The sequence below is a fragment of the Periophthalmus magnuspinnatus genome, chromosome 18 (assembly GCF_009829125.3).
Source record: "Periophthalmus magnuspinnatus isolate fPerMag1 chromosome 18, fPerMag1.2.pri, whole genome shotgun sequence".
Classification (NCBI taxonomy): domain Eukaryota; kingdom Metazoa; phylum Chordata; class Actinopteri; order Gobiiformes; family Gobiidae; genus Periophthalmus; species Periophthalmus magnuspinnatus.
The window spans coordinates 25,286,870-25,309,197 of NC_047143.1; the positions used below are offsets into that span (position 1 = coordinate 25,286,870).

Below are 22,328 nucleotides of genomic sequence, written 5' to 3' on the forward strand. Positions count from 1 at the left end.
AACATATGCGCGCTATCGTTGCCAAGGTAACCCCCCCCCCTCCTACAGCAGCTGGGCTCGACACTGCCCTTAGCGGAGAAAGATAAAACTAAAATAACTTAGAGCCCACATTTAAATCAAAACATCCAATATTATTATTTTGAGCAGACATGAAATGCATAATTAGTAAAAATATACGGTCCTTGAGACTGTTAAAAAAAAATATAATTGTAAATAAATTGTCTTTACGGTAGCCGGGATGGTTCAACATTTGCGCGCTGTCGTTGCTATGGAAACCGTCCCTACAGAAGCCGCGCAGGTGAAATACAACAACAACAAACTCGAGACGAAGATAACACTTTAAAATACTCTTGTTCTGTATGAAAATATTTTGAAAGTTGAACTAAAATGGCGCCAAAGCCAGTGAAGGGTTCGGCTAAAAAAGATGCGGGATACAAGAACTGGGAGAGTGCTCTGATAAATGAGCAGTTTGAGGAGGTTTGTTCAGGTTTCTCTGCACTGCTGCTAGCTTAAATTATGTTATCATTTAGCAGTTAATTATTCAGCAACATTACTGACTAATTATAATGTATTTTATTTATGTTTTATGAGTTTTATCTTGCTGGTTGCTGTAGAAAAACACATGTCTCTTATCTAACCTGCCTGTAGCTGTAAACTGCACTTAGCATTAGCAAGTTATTGTTAATTAAAGATATTTTAGCCTGCAGTTACTCTTTAATTTGATGGTATTCAGATTACAGTTACTTTTCTAAAATCTGAGGGACACATTGTGGTATTTGATCACACAATTTAGGCTCAAACTGCACAGAATTAGTGATTATAATTAGGAGATGGACCAAAAACATAAACATGCATAACATAAATCAGTTTTGATCCTATATTTGAATGCAACTCAATGTAAAAGTATTCTAAATATTTAGATTACAGAACTCTGATTGCACCATGTATCAGAATATGTTAGGAAACACATTTTAATGCAGCTATTCAGTATTCTATAAGTAAATATATTTTCAGAATAATCTTCCCATCCCTGCACATCAATCACTCATCATCAACAGTATTAGACATTCACTAGATTTGAAAATACTGACATCTTGTGGTTAAATAGTAAACTGCTTGTATTTTTAAAGTTGGCTGCTGTGAGTTATGGTGTTATCTGTGTACTGTAGTATTTATAGTTTGATGTGGACATGCATGCTTTGTTTAAACGAATAAAAATAAAATGATCGTGTTCATTCCAGGATTCATGGAAGGCCTGCGTGTCTCTGGTGGTGGAGACGTGTCCAGAGGCTGAAGTGTTGATCCAAGCGCTCACGGCGGCTGTGCACAAACCACTGCGGAGACTTTTCTCACTCTTGACCTGGGATGACACCCAAGCTAAGGTCCTAATATTTGTACCATTTGTTCCCTATGTAGTTTTTCTATTGAAGAGTCCATCACCTGTTTGTCTCATGAAAATATTTTTGCTTTGCCTGGACTTTACTTACTTTACCTTTACTTATTTATTAGCGCTTTTATTGCCAAAAAAAACCCCACTTGCTTCTGACCCTCCACCTAAAAACTTACACAGTACCCCTTTTATTTTAATGTTTTGCCATATTATGAGTTTGTTGCTAACATATTATCACAAAATTACAGATTCATGAATTTGGAAATCCCAAGAATAAGAAACGTGATAATGTTCCAAAGTTTTTTGAGGTAAAATATTGATTGATTCATATTTTTAACTGTATTATTTATCACTCACTTTGATATTTTTGTGTTGGCAGGTTACAGAGCCCGCAAAAGCGCTGCTAGACGCCGGGGAAGAGATTCCTGTAGATCTGCTGGCAAAACTAGTCAAATTTCAATTACTGCAAATTAAAAGCAGTGATCAGCAGAGAAGACAAGCTGAGCTGGTACAAGTACGCAAGTATTTACTATGAATGTACATTAAAAGAACAGTTTGTATAACATTTTATTTGCATGATTCAAGATTAAACCGACAGAGGAGAAAAGCAAAGATCCTCCTCGCTCTGCTACTAAAGAGAAAGGAGGTGGTAAAGACAAAAAGGGAAAAGCACCTTCCCCTGTGCTGGAAAAAAAGACCAAACTAAAACGCAGGGATGAAGTGGAGCCTCCTGAGTTCATCGGTAACAACTCACAAGTCACTATGCTTCAAACAATCCTTCACAATGTATGTATATGATGTTTTTTTTCTGTTTTTGTGACTCAAGATGACGAGCCGGATGATGGACCCCAGCACTACATCTTGATAGCGGGATTTTACAACCCACATTTGTTTGGGGCTCTTGATTCCATAGGCGTGCAGATATCAAATGTTCTTAAGGTATCGCAAGAGAAGAAACAACAACAAAACACGGAGAGCAACAAAGAAACTGAAAACATGCCTGACAAAGACGCAGGTGGATTCATAGTTTGATAAAAAGCCACTTGAAATTCTATTATCTGGGATTGTACAAGTTCAAATGATTGTTGTTCTCTCTCTATAGAAGAAGATAAAGATTCCCTGATGAGGATTGCTGCTCAGACCAAGAGGTTGGATCAGTTCTGGTCTGGTCTGCGCTCACATTTAGACAGTGGACCTCCTCACTCAAAGCTTCATGATGTAGCTTTACTCAACTACAGCATCAGTCTGACCTCTGTGAACCTAAAAGAGCCAGACGCTACGGTAATTTTCATAATGTTTTTGTACTTTATGTGAGTCTGTGATAGTTTTATTTGTTAAATGTTCTATTTCTCTGCGCAGCTAACGTTTGGAAGCCGTGTTTTTGAAGACGTAGCGTGTCTCATCTATGACACTCTGGACTGGAGGAGGCAGCATCAGCACTATCTGGACAACCTGAAGATCACTGATGTGCCCAGACTGACCGCACCAGAACCCCAGCCTGTAATGAAGCAAAACATAGTACATTTTTTCATTTTCACTGACTATATTTTAAAACTTAACACTTAAAACATTGCTTTTTGTAGCCAGTGGTGGTCACTCCTCTTCTGCGCTCTAAAAAGAAACTAGCACATGAGGAAAGTCTGTCAACACAAGGTTTGATTATTATATGTAAAACTTAAAAAACACAGCAATATCATGTTATTAGTAATCTCATTTTTTGCCTAGAAATGAAGCCGCTCACTCTTGTTGTGGACATGTTTCATTATAACAAACTGCTGGACACAGTTCCTCCTGAGGCCTGCTCCGTCCCGCTTGTGTTACACTGCATGTTAGAACAGGTCTGTACATACACTTGACTGTCTCAGGAGATCATTTTTTCATTCATTTGATTTGTGTTTCTAGGTTGTTCGGACTTCAGACCCGCCTGTTCCTGCTCCCCCTGATGACACAGAAGAATCTACAGACTATAACGGGCCATTCTTAGACCAGCAGTACGTCAGCTGCCTCCTCCGTGAATTCCTCCCTCTAGTTTACGCAGAAAATGAGAAAAGCCACTTGCTGAACAGTTTGGTCTCTATGGTGGCGACAAAGGAGGAGAAAAAGGTAAAAAAAAAGCTCGGTTCTACGTGCAGCAGGGAGTTATGGGACATGCGCGAGTCGGGTGTATGTGTAGCATTGGTGGTTCAGTGGTAGAATTCTCGCCTGCCACGCGGGAGGCCCGGGTTCGATTCCCGGCCAATGCACATGATCTTTTTCTCGGTGGGGTTTGTTCACACATGCGCACAAAGCACTTCCTGGAACGCAGAGTAATGGAGAAGTCACACATTTTTGAACGGTGAAAGATTTGTTTTAACACAAGACAACTTGAGCTAGAGAGCAGCAGAGAGGGGTGTGTGGTGTGGGAGGGGGACCACGTGACCTAGAGGGGGCGGGGTCTGCAGAAACAGAGTAAATAGCACTGGTTTAAAGACCTGTTTATATATTTTAACACCATATGGATTGAAGACAACAACTCAAAAGTCAACACAAAACAATTCTAATTTTATATGTGTGCATTTAATTTACAAATGTGCAATTGTCATTGATTTATTTGGGTTTGTATGGCATTTACAAATATGTCCACCAGATGGTGCTGTAACCACAATAGAAATACTGCATTAACACTCACTTCTGCATAATATAATTTTTTTTTTTTTCGTTTTTAGAGACTTTTTCAGCAGTATGGGACAAATGATGAGAAAGTAACGGACCCTCAGGTTGTCAGACATCATGATGAAAGAGCCCTACGCTTGAGAAACTGCAAAGTATTCTTCTTCTGTTTATGTTTTGTTTTGTTAAAATACATTCACTTATTCAGATCTAATGACAGCGCATGTTTCACCTCAGACAGTGGACGAGTTTAACCCTGTGGAGGTGGAGGAGAACATGATGAGGTTTTCTCCAGCGTTTGACCTCATCCAGTTTGCGTCTCAGCAGAATAACGCCTCCTGCTGGATGGCTACCAAACAGCAGCTACAATACTACTGCACTAACGGTTTTCATCTTAACTTATTTCTGCATTTCTTTTGTTCATTTGACACATTTCCAAATGTATAACCTTGTCTGACACGTTAACCCCACACAGATGTAGTCTCCTGGCCCGAGGTGGAGCGCTTGTTTGACCAGAGTGTATTTGAGAGCATGGCCCTGACTCAGCTGGACCAGACGGGGGCGCTACTGAAACCCACTCAACCGCAGGACTCATTAGGATCAGCTCAAGACGACACAACCGCAATTCCTTGGGACGACCCGCTGTCTTTTGCTAAACAACAGCTTCGGCGTCTGCAAAACCAAGGTCATGACAATAGAATAGAAATAAAATATGTTCATGTTTTGTTATCATCTATTGATTTCAGAGATTTTATACGTCTGTTTCCTTCTAGGTCCAACATTTGTGACTGAATATCTGACTAAAACAGAGGTATATGTTAATATTTGTAATACAGGGTGTCCAGAAAGTCGCTTCACAATTAACAAAAATTACAAAGGCAACTGATAAGATATATTAAGTGTTTTCCAAAGTGTTTTACCTCATTTAATCCACCTCCAAATGTCACACGAAGCCTCATCAATGGTTTAATCTCATCTGTATCTTTTACTTTAGCTCAATAATGTCCCGTATCTTTGTTCAATTCATGATTTCTTTAACACAGCCACATAGAACCCACGGTACAGACTGTACCTTTTCTTGAGGTGGAGCCATTTCTTATGGGTTCATTCAAAAAGACGCCTATTTAATCAACCAATCAATGCTTTAAATACAGAAATGCAACGTGATTAAAAACTTTTATAACCACTGAGTACAACAGAACAAACCTACCGTAAATTTGGGACTATAGAGCGCACCTCAATATAAGCCGCAGGTTTCATATTTTTCATATTCATATTTCATATTGTAACGTGAGATATTTACACAGAAAGACAGTGCACGGACACGCTTTTTTAAAAACAGTGCCTGAAAATTGGCATCGACACGACATCAACACGGGATGAACACACCTGCAGGTTTAGAAAATAAAGCTGTACCAACACGGGCCTCTGCTTTTATTTCCTTTTGTCGTCTTTTTACGTTGACCAAGTTGGATTCATCTATGCCGAGCTCACGTGCAGTGGCTCTATTTCCTTCTTTAATGGTCAAACTTACGTGCAGTGGCTCTATTTCCTTCTTTAATGGTCAAACTCACGTGCAGTGGCTCTATTTCCTTCTTTAATGGTCAAACTTACGTGCAGTGGCTCTATTTCCTTCTTTATCTTAAAAACTGCATCGTATCCATTTCTTCGTGTGTTTTCCATGATGCGCAAAATGACTGTTCAAAATCAAAACTACCGGTAGTGAATTCTTCAGAGCATAATCTTTCCGCACGTCAGTCTCACTTTTACGTTTACAGCTAGAGAGCGCCCCCCGGTGGCCGTTATCCAGTAAAATTCTATAAATAAGCCGCAGGGTTCAAAGTGTGGGGAAAAAGTCGTGGCTTACAGTCAAAAATTTACAGTAATTAATATCTTATTGACTGCCTTTATGGACACTGGCGTCATAATTAATATTGTATTTATTTGTTCTTCTGTGTTGCTGTTGTTCAGGTCAATAAGGAAATCCCCGTTCATTTGTCGCTCTCTGACATTCAAAGTTGCAGACACAGATCTCTATTTGACTTTCACTACACTGAACACCACTCTGCTGCTGCGTTTTCACAGGTAAAAAAAAACGCTCCAAATTATTCATGTTCTTGTTTAAACAGTTGAAAATGACGGATCTGTAATTCTGCGTAGGTTCTTCAAGAAGCCTCAGAGCAGTATCGCTGCTTGGACACGTTTAGGGGAAGTAATAAAAATATTCTGTACATTTATTGTCACAACCCGATGGACAAGAATCGCCAGAGCAAAGAATCGTGGGACGTGGCTTTACACACAAACGTCAGGTTCAGGTTAGAATTTGACCTACACTTTCTGTCACTCTTCAACTAATGTCACGTCATATTATCTCAGGATTCTATGTTTTTTTGTTTTTTTAAGGAAATATCTAGAAAATGTTGCAGATAGAATTTCTGAATGGAGAAAGGAAGAGGAGGTTAAGAAAGAGGCGATGATGAATAAAACGCCTGTTGAAATGTTAAAAGGTAAACGACCAGTCAAAAGTGTGGACACGCCCCCTCAGACAATGTCTTTTTTTCTTTATTTTTACTACTTTGTACATTTTAAATTCACACAGAAGACATTAAATATATGAAGTAAGATTTATGGAATTATGTAGCAGAAAAGTGGAAAAAAAAAGGGAAAAAACAACAAATTTTAAAAAATATTCTACATTCAAATCCACCCTTTGCTTTGTCCGAAAGTATTTATTAGAATTATTTCAATTTTTTTCTTTACTGCATAACTCCTTATATCTTAATTCAAAAACACTGAAATGTAAGACGTCTCCAAAACTCTCATTCATTGTTTTTTCCCCTCTATTTTTACTTTTTTCTACACTTTATATTTATTCAGAAGACATCAAATATATGAAGTAACATAAATGGAATCATGTTATAAATAAAAAAATGTGAAATAACTGAATATTTTTTGGAAAAACAAAGGCTGGCTTCATTGAGGATTTAAAATATGAAAAAAATATTTAGGGAAAAAGAGGAAATGACAATAAAAAAAATAAAAAAATCATATTCAAATTTGCTTTGTTCCAAAATATTTAGAGACATTTTCACTTTTTTTTCTTTACTACATAATTCCATACGTCTTACTTCATATGTTTGATGTTTTCTGTGTCTATATAAAGTGTAGAAAGTAGTAAAAGTAAAAAAAACACTGAATGAGAGGGTTGTGCTTCTCATTTAAAGCTTTTGTAAGTACTTTTATTTTACAAGCATCCAAAACTTACCTTATTTTGTCAGTGGAGGACAAATCGCCAACTCCAATCGTCCCAGAGCAGGAGCCAGTGATCAGGAAAGAATCGCTCAAAGTCAGTATCACGCACAACTACAATACTATAATATTTGATTTGTGCGGTTTATTTACTGTGCACTTATAAACACAGGCATGGAAACTGGAACAAGAGCAGCTAAAACAAGAAGAGTTATCCAAAAAAGCCAAGAAAGAACCAGCACAGAAAGTCAAACAGGGTAAAGAGGACAACGTTAAGGACACGAAGCAGAACAGGACTCAACAAAGTGCTAAGAAGGGCAGAGCGGACACGGCCAGTTCAGCCAAGACGCTCGCCGACTCCGTCAAAGTGGATGAGAACAAGGACACCACGGAAACACAGGAAGAGTTTAATGTAAGATGGTTTTATTACATATTTATCGTGTTGTTTATAGCCCAAAGAAGTTGACCTGGTTGTCCGATAATGTATTTTAATCTATTATTTTTCCAGACCGATGTTTAGTTTGTTTTCATACGTGATCATTTCGACTGCTCACTGGCGCTCTTTGTGGTCACGTTACGGTACTGCGACACGTCCGGTTAACTGGTTTAAACGGATTTAGGCAGTGTCTTTCTACCGGTGGAGGCAGAAGAACAGCGCCATCTGCAGTTTATCTTCTTCAAGACAATATATTCCAGGCGTGTGAGAGTAAAAAGGCCCCCTCGTCCCGGTTTAGAGTTCCATAGACATGTTTCTGTATGAAAACAAACTAAACCTTGGTCTGAAAAAAGACAAAACGTGACTGTGTGACTTACAGGGGTTTATAGGTTACGACATGGACGGGAAGTTGATCCATGTTTCAGGAAAGCTTCATCACCTTTACCCGTCAGACGGAGGATGCATCACGGTAGAAACGGACAGTTATGTTGAAGGTATGACAAGTGACAGTACTGAATATACCTTATTTTTGAATATTTTACACTTGACTAAACCACAACGCTCAAAATTAATGGGCTGCAACTCGGGATGGGACAATAATCGTGATAAAAAGGGTCGACAATAATCACGTTTTTTATGATCGTGATAATCGACGACAAAGATAATCGTCATTGTATCACCAAAATATGCAGAAAAAAATGTACTTATTCACAGGGGAGTCGACAGGGGGGACAAAAGGTCTGTTATCCTGGGGTTTAGGGGCCCAGAATTAGACTCTGTTAATTTGTATTAGAGGGGGGCCCATGTGAGACGTCTTGCCCTGGGCCCCCAAATTTCAGTTGACGGCCCTGCTCATCTAGAATATTCTCCGCTAGATCGTAGTTGTTTTCAGTAACGACACTGAAGTACAAGACTATAACAGTACTTTAAACATGGAAGTTAAGATTCAAATTATTTATATCCATAACATTTTAAACTGTCAGCAACTTTAATAATTATCGTGATATATATAATTATCATTAATCGCAATTATTTTGGTCATGATCATCGTGACACTAAACTTCAGTATCGTCCCACGCCGAGCTGCAACTACCGGTAACAATTATTTTGCGACTCAATTTTTTTTATTTGATTACAAAATTTGTTCTAATTATCCACCGTTTTAGCCGCAAAATGAAAAGAGAATGTGGCAGGAAGTGATGTTTATAGTCAGACCCGTTGACAGAAATTTGGAGTCCTGGGGCAAGAAACCTCACATGGGCCCCCCCCCTCCCTCTAATATAAATTAAATGAAAGACGGTCCAATTTTGGGCCAATCAGACCGTCCCTGTCAACTCCCGTGCTTGTAGTAATTACTAAATTTGATAAAAAATGGAAAAAAAGATGTATTAAGTAATTACGTTGCTGTCAGCTTTTTAAATTTTGTTTTGTTTTTTTATGTAGGTTCCAGTCTAATAAAAATTGCTGTTAAAAAGGATGGGCACAGTTTCTACACACATATAAACCATTTTGTTGAAGAACTGACCACAGCGTCTCTGCAAATTCAACCCAACGAGCTCTATACGCCCAAACAGGACAACACAGGTGAGCGGCTTTTGTTTTCACTTCTGCACCAAACCGATTCTGTCTTTGTTTTGTCGTGACCTTGTGCTGAAATACCTCGTCTGCTCGTCTGCTTTTCTGTGTCAGCGTCTGCAGGAACAGTTAAAGTAAAGCAGGGCTCTCTCACCGCCGTGCTGGACGACGGCGTTCGTCTTTCTTACAGTTTCTACGGCGCGACGGGACGACGCATAGGTTCACCGTGTGTTTTTAAAACCTTGAACGCTGCGCCGGAGACAACATCGCTAACGTTCATGTGATTTTTTTTTTCAGAGGACACTCAAGAACCAGCAATGGAACAACCTGAGAGTTTCACTAATAAAACTGACAATCAAAACCCAAGGGAAACGCAATCGGTTTTACAAAACGAGCCCCAGAATGCATCACTTCCAGCTGAACCGACAACAGCTCAGGTCTTGCAAATAAAACAGAAAAAGATTATAATGTTAACTTTTTTTTGTAGGCTAAAACTCCTGCCTTAATAACAGAAAACGCTAACAGAAAAAGACTATAATGTTAACTTTACCCTACAAAAAAAGTTAACATTATAGTCTTTTTCTGTTAACTTTTTCTGTTATTAAGGCAGAAGTTTTAGCCTTCAAAAAAAAGTTAACATTATAGCCTACAAAAAACGTTAACAGAAAAAGACTATAATGTTAACTTTTTTTGTAGGGTAAAACTCCTGCCTTAATAACACTTTTATCTCCTCTTCTACACCGTTTTTCTTCTCCTCTTTTCATGCTTTTAGACCTCACCGTTCCATTTTCGCTTCACCGTTCCCTAAATTAACCCGCTCTTCCCATTTTCGCAATAAAACTGACAAAATCCAACGTGTTATAATGATGTTTTGTGTCTGTTTAGGAAGTTGAAACTGGGTTGGGCGCCCCCTGTTGCCCGTTTAACAGCCTCAGCGTATCTCTCCCCAGTGGCCTCCTGCTGCAGTTGCTACGCGAGGATTCACAAGGTCAGCGTCTGCTCCTGCCCCGTGGAGATTAAACGAGTCAAATTAAAGTGCCCTTCACACAGTGTTATACCGGGACAAATATCTCTACTTCTATTACTATTTCTACTGCTGTTACCTTTCTAAAGCTGTATATTTTGTGTTCTAGGTGTCAGATCTGCAGAGCTGGGGATGCTGGTCAGACAGAGCTTTTCTTTCAGTGGACAGATTCCCGATTTGTCGTTGTCCAAAGAAATGTCCCGTCTGGTCACGAGTCAAGGCGCTGTAATCCGCAAAATGAAAGACAGATCCACTGAGGTACGAATCAAAGTCAAAAGTCAAGTCAAAAGTCTGGACACACCCTGTATTCTTTATTTTTGCTACATTTATTTACGTACAGAAGATGTCAAACATATGAAGTAAAGATATGTGGGATTATGTAGCAATGGAAAAGGTAAATGGCTGTACTCATTTTATTTAATCGTTTATATTCAAATCCTCAAAGTAGTCACCCTTTGCTTTGTTGAAAAATGTTTATTAGAGTTATTTGTTTTTCTTTGTTTCTTTATATCTCACTTCATATTTTTAATGTCTTCTGTGTGTATGTAAAATGTAGAAAGTAGTGTCAGCAGTCACCTCCAGTCTCTTTCTCTAAAACCTTCAAATCAGGCAAGAAATCCAGGGGTAATAATGGACTCAGACTTGAACTTTAACAGCCACATCAAATCAGTAACATCTGCAGCTTTTTATCACCTAAAAAACATTGCAAAAATCAAAGGTAAGGACTCATCCTGCATTTGTGTCCAGTAGGTTAGACTACTGTAACGTCCTGCTCACTGGCCTCTCCAAACGAGCCTTAACACAGAACAGAACATCCAGAACGCTGCTGCTCGGGTCCTGACTAGAACCAGGAAGTACTTCACACATAAGTCCTGTGCTCAGGTCTCTGGCTCCTGTAGCTCAAAGAATAGACTTTAAAGCAGCTCTGCTTGTGTATAAGTCTCTCCATGGCCTAGGTCCAAAGTACATCTCCGACATGTTAGTGCCACATGAACCATCTCACACTCTGAGGACTTCAGGGACCGGCCTCCTGCTGGTGCCCAGAGTCAGGACTAAACATGGAGAATCAGTGTTTCAGTTTTATGCAGCTAAAACCTGAAACAGTCTTCCTGAAGATGTGAGACAGGCCTCTACTTTTCAATATTTAAATCCAGACTCAAAACGGCTCTGTTTATCTGTGCATTCGACTGAAAGGTTTTTATTCTGCACTCTTCTGTTTTAATGGTAATTCTATGATGATTATTTATGATTATTTATTATTTTATTTGTGTGATTTTAATATCCTTCTTATTCTGTAAAGCACTTTGAATTACTTTGTGTACCAATTGTGCTGTACAAATAAACTTGCCTTGCCTTGTAAAAAAAAAACAAAAAACAGCAAAACCCAACACATTGACTCCAAAACCTTTGACTTGTGTAGTTTAAAGACACACCCTCTCATTCAATTTTTTTTTCTTTATTTGATGTTTTCCTTATGTATAGAAAATGTAGAAAATAGTACAAATATATGAAGTAAGATGTATGGAATTATGTGACAAATGTAGTTGAATGACACTCCCAGGCAAAGGTTTGGACACACCTTCTTGTTACATGTTTTTTTCTTTCTTCATTTTATAAACACACAGAAGACATCAGATATATAAATTAAGATATATGGAATTATGTAGTAAAGAAAAAAAGTGAAATTACTCTACTAAATATTTTTTCCACAGAGCAATGTGTGGAAAATTTAAGGATTTGAATATAATTTTTTTTTTTTTTTTTTAATTAGTGGAGTAGTTTAACTTTTTTGCTGCATAATTCCATGTATCTTACTTCATATATTTTATGTGTTCAGTATTTATATAAAATGCAGAAAGTAGTAAAACAAAGAAAGAAAAAAACTTTGTCTGGTCGTGTACATGTGAATTCAAATGTAAAACAAAAGGAAGTTAAACAGTTTGACTTATGTATTGTTCTGATTGCACAGTATCGTACAGTATGTTTTATAATATTTGATTTTTCAGGGTGGACTCTGCATTTAATGGTGCTGTGGATTAGTATTAGTAAAGTCGATTTCAGTATTAAGAAATAGGCTACTAGTTCAGGTTTAGATGAAGATCATTTATAAATCTGTTCAGAAATGTTCCAAGTTGGTCTACAGTTGTCAAAAATATCCAAAGTCAGATATTAATCGACACTAAAACTAGGATTGAAATTAGATACTCATTTGAGCGGGTATCGATACTAAAAAAAGTCACATTCACACGACAGAAATGAACCTTTCCTGAATATCTTTAGAATGATCTTGAACACGAGGTAATATAAAACAAATATGTGCAAACAAAGTGCAGATTTTTGGGGTAAATGATTTTTTAATAATAATAAAAAATAGTGATAATAAAAGTTATTTTGGTGCCAGGACTTGCAGCTGAATTTCTCTAGTTTTTCCTCACAAAAGGCATAGACGGTGTTAATCCTCGAGCTGGGTCCTCCCGCTCTGGGTCAAATGCAGCGGACAATACAATTTACAGATAGAACAAACTGTATTCCAACTAAATCTGTAAAGTGAGACTGATGTTTGTTTACGTGCAGGTGCTGTTTGCAGATGGGTCTGTGAGCTCCAGTCAGGATTCGGGTCCTGTCTGGATGGACACGACTGAAGAAGCTGCAGACGACGCAAAAGGTTTCACTTGAGCAAAGGGAAAGAACATTGAAAATTAGATTCTTTTGCGGTTGACGATTGATTTGCGTTCAGTGCCCTACCCCAATGTCATTCTGTTTGTTTACGCAGAACGAAGCCCCGCGCATAATGAAGACACTGAGAGAGGATTCTGGTCGACAACGACGCCATCTGGAGGCCGCATCAGCACCGTCGGGACTCGCAACAAACGTTTACCCACCTCATCTCTGCTGGTTTTTAAAGCCACGGATCCAATGACCAAAGAGGTGATCTCAGATTTACTTTTGTAACAGTTTACAATAACTACAGTGTACTTTATAACTATTTGTACTTTATAACTATTTGTACTTTATAACTATTTGTACTTTATGAATTAAGTCTTTGTTCCTGCTTTAATGAGGCTGTAAATAATGTGGTTACTCTAAAGCGTCACCGTTTTTTTAACAAATCGAGTTGTTTTGAGTTTGGATTTGACGTGAGGGAGTGAGTGAGGCGGAGGAGGAGGAGGAGTGGAAGAGAGGGAGAGTAGGAACAGAGGGAACAGAGAGCCACAGAGAGGAGGAGGAGCAGAGGGAACAGAGAGCTGGAGAGAGGAGGAGGAGTGGAAGAGAGGGAGAGGAGGAGCAGAGGGAACAGAGAGCCACAGAGAGGAGGAGGAGTGGAAGAGAGGGAGAGGAGGAGCAGAGGGAACAGAGAGCCACAGAGAGGAGGAGGAGTGGAAGAGAGGGAGAGGAGGAGCAGAGGGAACAGAGAGCCACAGAGAGGAGGAGGAATGGAAGAGAGGGAGAGGAGGAGCAGAGGGAACAGAGAGCTGGAGAGAGGAGGAGGAGCAGGCGGGTGTGACAGTGTGGAGGAGTTAGAGATGGAGGTGCGAGGTTGTATTGATTGTGTGATGTGGAGCCAGTGGAGCTCTGATGATGATGATGATGATGATGATGATTGACCTTGGCGGTGTAACCTCAGGTGATGCTGACCAGGGAAGATGGAGTAGTGTCTGTTCAAAACCCCGATGGATCGATGACGGTGGAGCACGCGGACGGGACCAGGATCACAAGTCTCTACGAAGAGTCTCTGCCCATTCACAGAGGTGGAGCTTCAAACTGACATTTATCATCATATCGTGACACTTTAACCGTATATTTTACACAACATTTGTAACGTGGAGGTAGTAAAATAAAAAAAGCACATAGGAAATAGTAAAATCGTCACATTTTTATCGCACTTTTCCACTTTCAAGCCTCTCAAAACACTTTACATCAAGGAAACGCTCACAAATTCACACACGTATTAACACAGGTGGGTGAAGTGTCTTGCCCATGGACACTACAGCACTACAGTGTTCATCTGTGGGAGCTGGAATCACACCGCCAACCTGTGAGTCACTGGATAAACACTCTGTCTAGTTTACAAATAGACACAGTATCAGCCGGGTCATGTCATATGAAATGGACGGATTGAAGTTTAGTTTTTCTGGGTGTATAAGTTTCAAGTAGCCTACAATCCTGCTTTTTTATCTCCAGCACCAATATTGAAACTTTATTTGAATTTATTTATTTATCTGCCAATACCTGATATCAGTTGATACCAGGGCAGAGACTGAGAATAGTGTGTTTTTCTTTTAAACGCAATTAAAGTGCTCATACTACGCTATTTTCTGATCCATTCTAATGTTGTTTCCTCGTCACAAACAGACCTGGAGTTGTGTTTTTTTTTGTTTCATTCACACATGTTTAACACACAAACCCGGCATATTCAAGCTGTGCTCTGGTCTCAAACTGACAACACTCTGCTCCACCTTGTGATGTCATCATGTGGCGATACAGGAAGTGCTCCACTGTGTTTTCAAACTCCACACGCCTTCATTTCTAGAATCATTTGGATAATTTCAGCCCTGGAATTGCTAATCTCTCCTGAACTAAAGGTAAAACGTAGCTCTTAACTTGAAAACTAGCACTTCATGACATCACAATGTGGGACAGAGCATTTTGAGCGTCGGAGTTGCAGACAAAGTTACTCAAACATGTGTGAATGAAACAAAACGCGACTTCAGGTCTGTTTTTGATGAGGAAACGACATTAGAACATGGATTAAAGCTCACAAGAGTTGGTTTTGTGTAATATAGGACCTTTAAACTGACAAAACTGCTTCAAAATTGTCACGTTTAGCCTTTAATGTTGCTAAAGAAAAGCTTTGTATATTAAAAGCTCAAACATTATGTGACATTAGGAGGTAATAACATCCAGTAAACATCTAATTACATCAGGATATCAGCTGAACTCGGAACTGATGCCCAATCCAGCAAGATTTTATCAACTATATGTGAAACCTTCTTCGATCTAACTCTGTTGACTTTGCAGGAGAACGGCCTGAAATTACAACCCTCAAGTCCTCCTCTGCCGAGCGTGAAGCGAGCCTGGAAGACCGCACTGGAGACAACACAGACTCCGTGTATTTACAGCTGGGGAATAAAGGAAAAGCTCAGGCCACCATCTACGAAAACAGCCACGAGAGTTTGTCTGACAGTCGCACAAGCAGCAAAAGCGAAAACGAGTGCGTGCCCATAAAAGAGAGAGTGTTTTTAGTGGAGAAGGAGGGATGTGCCACTGTGGTCATGTACCCGGACCGCCGCATGGCTCACGTCTTCCTGGCAGATGGTACTGTCATCACGGGGAACAATAAGGCGGCGTATCAGGTGAGTATTTAATGAGTAACGAGATTCTATGATCGCGTATGAGAAGCAATACACGTGAAACTGATGCTTTGTGTTCTGGCATCTATAAACTGTGTATTTGTCTGTGTCGAGATGTTTTGTTTCTGACTCTATAAAGATCTGATGGTTATATTTTGATTCAGTGCTTGGAGGTTAATGCAGCTCTATTTGCTTTGTTCACACTGTTAACATCACTACTTCCTGTCCAGTTTTATCCCTTCATTTTAGCGTAACTTTGCAAAAACCTCATAAATATTTAAAGATCAGACAGTGAACAGGTGGAAGTCACTGTCAAAATGTTAAAAAATACACAAATAAAATACTTCACCAGAGACAGTCCTGTGTTTAGAAAGGGACATGTTTGTGTCTCAATGCTAACGCTAATGCTAACTTTGAGGCATAATAAATATTAAAACAACACCACAAACTGAAGTATTCTACATGTGAAAATGATTGGATTGTCTTTATTTTAATTGATTAGAATTTTAATACGTTGTTTATTTTATGTTTTCCGATTTTAATAAAAGTGATTGTTAGCTTTGACACACTGTGGCTAGCTGGCGTGCTATTCTCTAGTCCAGGGGTGTCAGACTCATTTTCACCGAGGGCCACAGATACAAATGTAAGACAGTATAAATGTAACTAAATAGAACCAAATGTTAGGTGAAATAAATGTAACTTTTTTTTTATCTTGTTATTTAACCGTTTTTTGTATTTATTACTTATTCAAGTTACAAATATTGCATAAGAATTGCATAGATATGAAAAAATGTCTGTTTAACTGTGTATCTCCTGATAAACTGATATTTTAAGACAGTCATACGTTTTCATTTACCTTGTCGCGGGCCACATAAAGTGATGTGGTGGGCCGCATTTTGCCCCTGGGCCTTGAGTTTGACACATCTGCTCTAGTCTATTCTCAAAACAGACACTTTTTTTCACCCACTGCTCGTGTTTGTCAATTTTCTCATGTAAAAGTGAGTGACTGGCAGGTTTAGTCAATCACTTTAACGTAAACTTTGAGTAGAAACTGATTGCATTATTAGTATTTTTGTCTTTCAAATACAATCTCCTGATGGATTGACCAAGAACTGTAGTTTAAAATATCCTCTAATCCAGTCTAACCATTACAGTAATACTCACAGTTTTGTTGTTGGATAAATCTCAAGCCCTAAATGAAACAATATAGAGATAATCTTTCATTTTCTGCGCAGTAATTATTTGTTTTGTCATTCTAGGTGTTTCCAAACGCTTTTTCAAACGTGGGCTTACTCCAGATCCACAGCGACGGAAAATGCGTGTACACGTCCGACCCGCTTGACACACCCCGGCCAGGAGGAGGCGCCACCGTAAACCAGTGTGGGACGTACGCCATGAGTCACTGCGACGGCGTGGCCTGTGATGTCACGGATCAGGACGGGAATCATTTTCAGGTCCGAGCCCAGAGCGTGGCCCACAGTGAGACGTCAGATTCAGCATTAGCTCAGAGGAGTAATGGGACCACAAAGACGCCATCACACTTACTGTCAATAGAAGAAGACGTAATGTAGATGTAAACATGGACCGCAGAGGGGGCAGACTGTATTTCAGCAGTTTACTGTTATATTAGCTCTGTAAAGATGATGATGAAACTCAAAATGTTCAATATTAAGAAGAAAAACTGGAAAAATAAGTAAAGTTTGTGCAGTATAATGGTACAAACTGAACCGCGATCTCACCTCTGAGACAATCTGCTTCAACTATTCCTCGATATACAGATTTTTAAGACTCTGTAAAAGGCTCAGAGTGAGTGACAGCTGGATTTACCCAATGACAGAAGAGTATGAACTTTCAGAAGAAGCTCATCATTTTATTTACCTTTTAAATCAACAATACAAAAAGCAAAAATACAGTTTATGTGAGTCGTGATCAAATCAAAATGGTGATCTGGCACTAACTAATCTAATTGTAATATGTTTTTTTCATATTCCTACCCACCAATGTACACTTTTAAATCTTCAATAGCTCTTATAATTCTTAAGTTATACGCACCAAATTTTAGCAGTACGTAAACTGAACCTTCCGAGATTTTTGGCGAAATATACGGTTATAATTGTTCACTTACACTTGGACGTATCAGTACTTAAACTAGGGGAAGTAATAATGTTTTTTAAGTGTCCACCATTTTCGCTTTCGCCCTGAACAGCCCGATCCAACACACTTTACATAACATTTGAAAGCATTTCCGGGTTTACGGCTCTTATTTGATCCTCGATATTACGTTTTAAGTCGTTTATTAAGTCGTCTGAGGTTTATTCACAAACACCTTTTCTTTAAGATCGTCCCACAGGAAGAACTCAGGACTAGTCAGGTCTGTGGAGATCACATACTGCCCCCTGTCTTTGAAAAACACTTATTATTCCTTTAATGTCATTTACGCTCGGGGCATCTGTGGTATTGGGTCAAATTTGACCCATGTGACTCAAAGTTCCACTGGACAATGAGGGTTCGTTCCTCGGTGCTGGATTTGCTCAGATTAATGTGGGAAGGGTCGTTCTAAATGCTCTGGAAAAATAGAAGACAAATATTTAGAAACAAAAGAGTTAGGATTTTTCTTTTTCAACTGTCAGTGACTTTTGAGCCGCCCTGTATCTATAATTATTGGAAACGTTCATTTGCGTAAAACCGAGTCCATCAGTTAAGCTCGAAACTGACTCCTTTTTGAAAATGTAACGTTCTGTGTACTATATTTTACATCTTCAAAGTGCGAGACCAAACGCAGGAAGTACTCGAGTCAAATAATCATCAGAACCACTGTCCTACCTGATGCTCAGCTTGAAAAAAAAAGCTGTCATTGTGTCCTTAGGCAAGACACTTCACCCAACATTGCCTCGTATAAAAGTGGAGCGTTGGTGCAGATCGGCCGCCTCACTCCTCTCAGTCCAAAAAAGCACTTTATAAACCTGATGCATTATTAATATTATTACAAACGAATCGATATTAGATTCCTGAGACAGTTTTTCAATTTGTCAAATGAATCAAATGAATCTAGAATGAACTAATTATTCTGTCTTATATCAGCACTTTGGCGTTATCCTCTGCTTATATTCTCACTTATTTAGATGCTCCAGATTCACAAAAACACAATAGTTGTCGAGGCCCGCGGACTCGCATACTGATGACCCGTCTTTGTCAGAGCTGTAATAACAGGGGGCTCTATTTAAAGATTCAGACAAGCAGCTCGGGGACGGGGGCGGGTCGTGTCGGCTTGTTTACGCCTCCAACAAAAAGAGCAAATTAAAATACAAACCCTGTCTCGCATCGCAGCCTCTAACCTCACTCTGGTTCTTTCACTGCAGGTGATGGACGACGGGACCGTATCTGTTTTAAACCTAAGCCCGGCGTCTGGCACGTTTGGGAAAGAGGATGAAGAGGACTTAGAGATGGCTGGAGGACGCTATGAGCACAGCCCCAGGTGACGCTCACAGGCGGGTTGAACAACTTTGAGCAGGACTGGGGTCAACCGGGCTGATCTTGGGACGCAGATTTATACTTATAATGACTTCAGTTCAAGTTTATTTCTATAGCACATTTAAAATAGCTTGAGCTGAACAAAGTGCTTCACATAAAAGTCAACAAAAAAGCAAATATAACATGATACGGAGGGAAAGAACAATAAAACACCTGTGTATTATGTCTAGCTATTATTAAATGCCAGGGAGAAGAGGTGGGTTTTCAGTCTAGTCTTAAACCGCGTTAAAGACTGAGAGGATCTGACAAGCCAATTACAGACATATATATGACCAAACCACATGTGTCAAACTCAAGGCCCGGGAGCCAAATGCGGCCCGCCACGTCATTTTATGTGGCCCGCGAGAAGATAAATGAAAAGACATGACTGTCATTTTACAATAAGTCTATGCTGCTTTAATGTTTGCACTGACAGTAAACTAATGAGATTTTCCCAGCAAGTGGAACTGAGAAATATTTGTAAATCATCACAAAATGTTCATGAAGAGGAAAATTGTTGACATGGAAGGAAGTTGGAAGGAAGAAAAGTGAAGGCCAATACAAGTTTGTGCTTTGAGGAGAAAAAAACTGTATGTTTTTTGTGTTATGACGTGGTCGGTACAATCTACGTCGACATTTTGACACCAAACACGGAGCTAAGTATGAAAAAGTGAGTCTGCAAGAAAAACAACAAATTGTTCAATAATTAAAAGTCCGTATTTGAAGCAGAGCTGAAGGTCTGTGAGGAGGTGTGTCCCGACCAGATACACACTTTAAAAATGTCAGTTTATCACAGAAACCTTTATTTAACAAGTTAGAAAGTAATTACCTTTATTTTACATGACATTCGGTTACATTTAGTGACATTTATCCTGCCGCACAGTCACATCTGGCCCTCGATGGCGGCCATTTTGCTGATGTGGCCCTCGGTGTAAATGAGTTTGACTCCCCTGCAGTAAACAGTCTTACAGTGTTCACCTATAAAAAACCTGCACTGAAATGATATTATGTTATTTTGTTTTAAAAATCTATGTAACATTACGTATGTTGCAGACTTTTTATTGCTCATGAGAACGGCTCTGGGACTGAGCTGCTTCTCTCTCAGACGGTGGAGGATCGGCTGTTTGAGGCGTACTCTGACCCCACTGTGGCCATCATGAAGGAGCCACTGCCCGACACGCAAGGTACACGCTTCATTTACAGCTTTGATTTATTTTATTATTCTATATTTGTTCTTTATTTTGCCTTTTTATTGCGCCTGGGTTGTTTTAAATGGATTATGATTATGATGATTATTATTGTCACTTTAAATGTAAATGTTTAAAACTGGAAAGTACTTCATCCTTCCCTCTTGGTGGAGCTAAATATTTATTTTGTCTTACATAGTACCAGTGGTGGAATGTAAGACAAAGTAAAAGTAGAAAAGTACAAGTTTTAGGTATCTGTACTTTTAAATTGAATTCTTTACTTTTTACTTTTACTGTACTACATTTTTGAACAGGACTGAAACGTAAACAGATTTTTTGTTATTGTTTGAAATCTGCTGAAAAGGCTGAGGGTTTATTTTTGAACATGTTCATAATTTGAGCAAATAAACAAAAAAACAAAAAAATTAGAAAAACACGATTGATTAAGTTGTTTCTGTTGAAGAAAATTCAGCACAAGTCTTTATCAAAATCACTACATTTGAAAGCTTATAAGACTCAAAATCTGCACAAAATGCTTTTAAATTTAACTTTTTAAGCGCATTTTAAAGTAAGAAAGTACAGGTATTTAAATACTTTTACTAATCAATTCTTTCATGTGATACTTTTACTTCACTTGAGGTTTTTTTTGCTCCAGTATCTGTACTTTTACTTATCAAAATGAAGTACTTCTTTCACCACTGCATAGCACATATGTTACTCCATCCTTTGTGTACTTAATTTCGTAAACTTATTCAGGAAATATAAACGAAGTGGATTTTATTGAAGTTCTAAACTAAACACGTTTAATCAGGTCATAATGAGTTGGATGTTGTTTTTGTCGGTGCAGATGAGTTTGGCATCACCCTCCTGAGGCCTCGTCATGAGAGCGTGTGGTCACGGTGGTTATTAGCCAAACAAAAGTCAGACATTACTCCTCCAAACCTCAGGAACCGCAGCTGGAACGACTTCCCCAGAGCAGAGGTACGAGTCACCAAATACGTCTTTACCAACCAGTCTTTACACTTTCTATTTTACTTAACGGTATATTTATTTTCCTTCCTAGAAACCACCTGCCGGGCCTCCCTTTGGCACAGACATGGGTCGATCTCTGTCCCTCAGCCCCAGATGTGCTGCTTCTGTGACACAAAACGTTCCAGTGAGGAGCTGTCCCAAAGTTTTGGAGATGAGGGAAATGCGGCAGCACCGGCCGTTCACGTCTCCACTCAGGAACGCTCTGGACGCAAAACTCAAGGTTATATTCTAGAAACAGGCCCGTCGGCAGAAATGTGGGGGCCCAGGGGCAAAAATCCTCACGTGGGCCCCCCCTATAATATAAATTAACAGGAAGCGATTCCAATTCTGGGCCCCTAAGTCCCTGGGGTTCGGGACACAAATCTGGGAGGAGTTTTGAAATGTTTTACTGTTATGACAACTAGCAAACTAACAGTGCACCAGTGTTACTTCCTGATAAAAACACTTTATTATTAGACGCAGACGCCACACAACAGTCTCATTTTAACTCTAATCTGCTTTTACAGTATATCTGCTACTTAATTACACAAAATCAACACATTTACACAACGTTAGAATCCTATTGTGACGCAGGATTTGTTTAATAAGAAAAAAGGAAAAAAAAAAATGGCAGAAATGAAATTGCACAAAAGAAACTGATGATGTATGTGCGGTGTGACTGTGCCGATAGGAATACATCGAAAGTTTAATGGAAAAGGAGCAACGATCAGAACAGATGAAGATTAAAGACCCTCGCTCCGAGAAGGAGAGCGGCCGTGCCAGTGATCTGCTCCAGCTGGTTCTGGTGAGCACCAACCGTAGACTCTTTATATAAATGGACAAAGCTAACGTGCTAGCTGCTGCAGTTTAAATAGGAAGGAACTTACATTGAAAAAATTATCACTCCTCTCTCTGTATCTGCTGCTGTCACGCTCTTCATTTTGGT

At 39.2% G+C, this 22,328-nt stretch overlaps 1 protein-coding gene and 1 non-coding gene across 2 annotated transcripts in view; both read left to right on the plus strand.

Annotated features, from left to right (window-relative positions):
- The first annotated feature begins 387 nt into the window (after window positions 1-387).
- spag17 (sperm associated antigen 17) overlaps window positions 388-22,328 on the plus strand; it is a 29,235-nt gene continuing 7,294 nt past the window's right edge. The window contains 35 exon segments of the mRNA XM_055228900.1: window positions 388-477; window positions 1,242-1,382; window positions 1,639-1,698; window positions 1,770-1,898; window positions 1,976-2,132; window positions 2,217-2,366; window positions 2,505-2,671; window positions 2,750-2,890; window positions 2,974-3,043; window positions 3,116-3,228; window positions 3,293-3,493; window positions 4,096-4,194; window positions 4,277-4,424; window positions 4,515-4,749; window positions 6,043-6,124; window positions 6,200-6,354; window positions 6,443-6,546; window positions 7,318-7,385; window positions 7,461-7,700; window positions 8,104-8,218; window positions 9,168-9,308; window positions 9,414-9,518; window positions 9,597-9,679; window positions 10,185-10,323; window positions 10,433-10,581; window positions 12,898-12,988; window positions 13,097-13,251; window positions 13,949-14,072; window positions 15,343-15,677; window positions 16,934-17,128; window positions 19,034-19,149; window positions 20,238-20,368; window positions 21,219-21,352; window positions 21,435-21,623; window positions 22,074-22,187. Of these exon segments, the coding sequence (XP_055084875.1) occupies window positions 388-477; window positions 1,242-1,382; window positions 1,639-1,698; window positions 1,770-1,898; window positions 1,976-2,132; window positions 2,217-2,366; window positions 2,505-2,671; window positions 2,750-2,890; window positions 2,974-3,043; window positions 3,116-3,228; window positions 3,293-3,493; window positions 4,096-4,194; window positions 4,277-4,424; window positions 4,515-4,749; window positions 6,043-6,124; window positions 6,200-6,354; window positions 6,443-6,546; window positions 7,318-7,385; window positions 7,461-7,700; window positions 8,104-8,218; window positions 9,168-9,308; window positions 9,414-9,518; window positions 9,597-9,679; window positions 10,185-10,323; window positions 10,433-10,581; window positions 12,898-12,988; window positions 13,097-13,251; window positions 13,949-14,072; window positions 15,343-15,677; window positions 16,934-17,128; window positions 19,034-19,149; window positions 20,238-20,368; window positions 21,219-21,352; window positions 21,435-21,623; window positions 22,074-22,187 (4,866 nt within the window).
- Window positions 3,563-3,633, plus strand: trnag-gcc (transfer RNA glycine (anticodon GCC)). Its single transcript has one exon. It is a non-coding gene; the product is annotated as a tRNA-Gly (tRNA).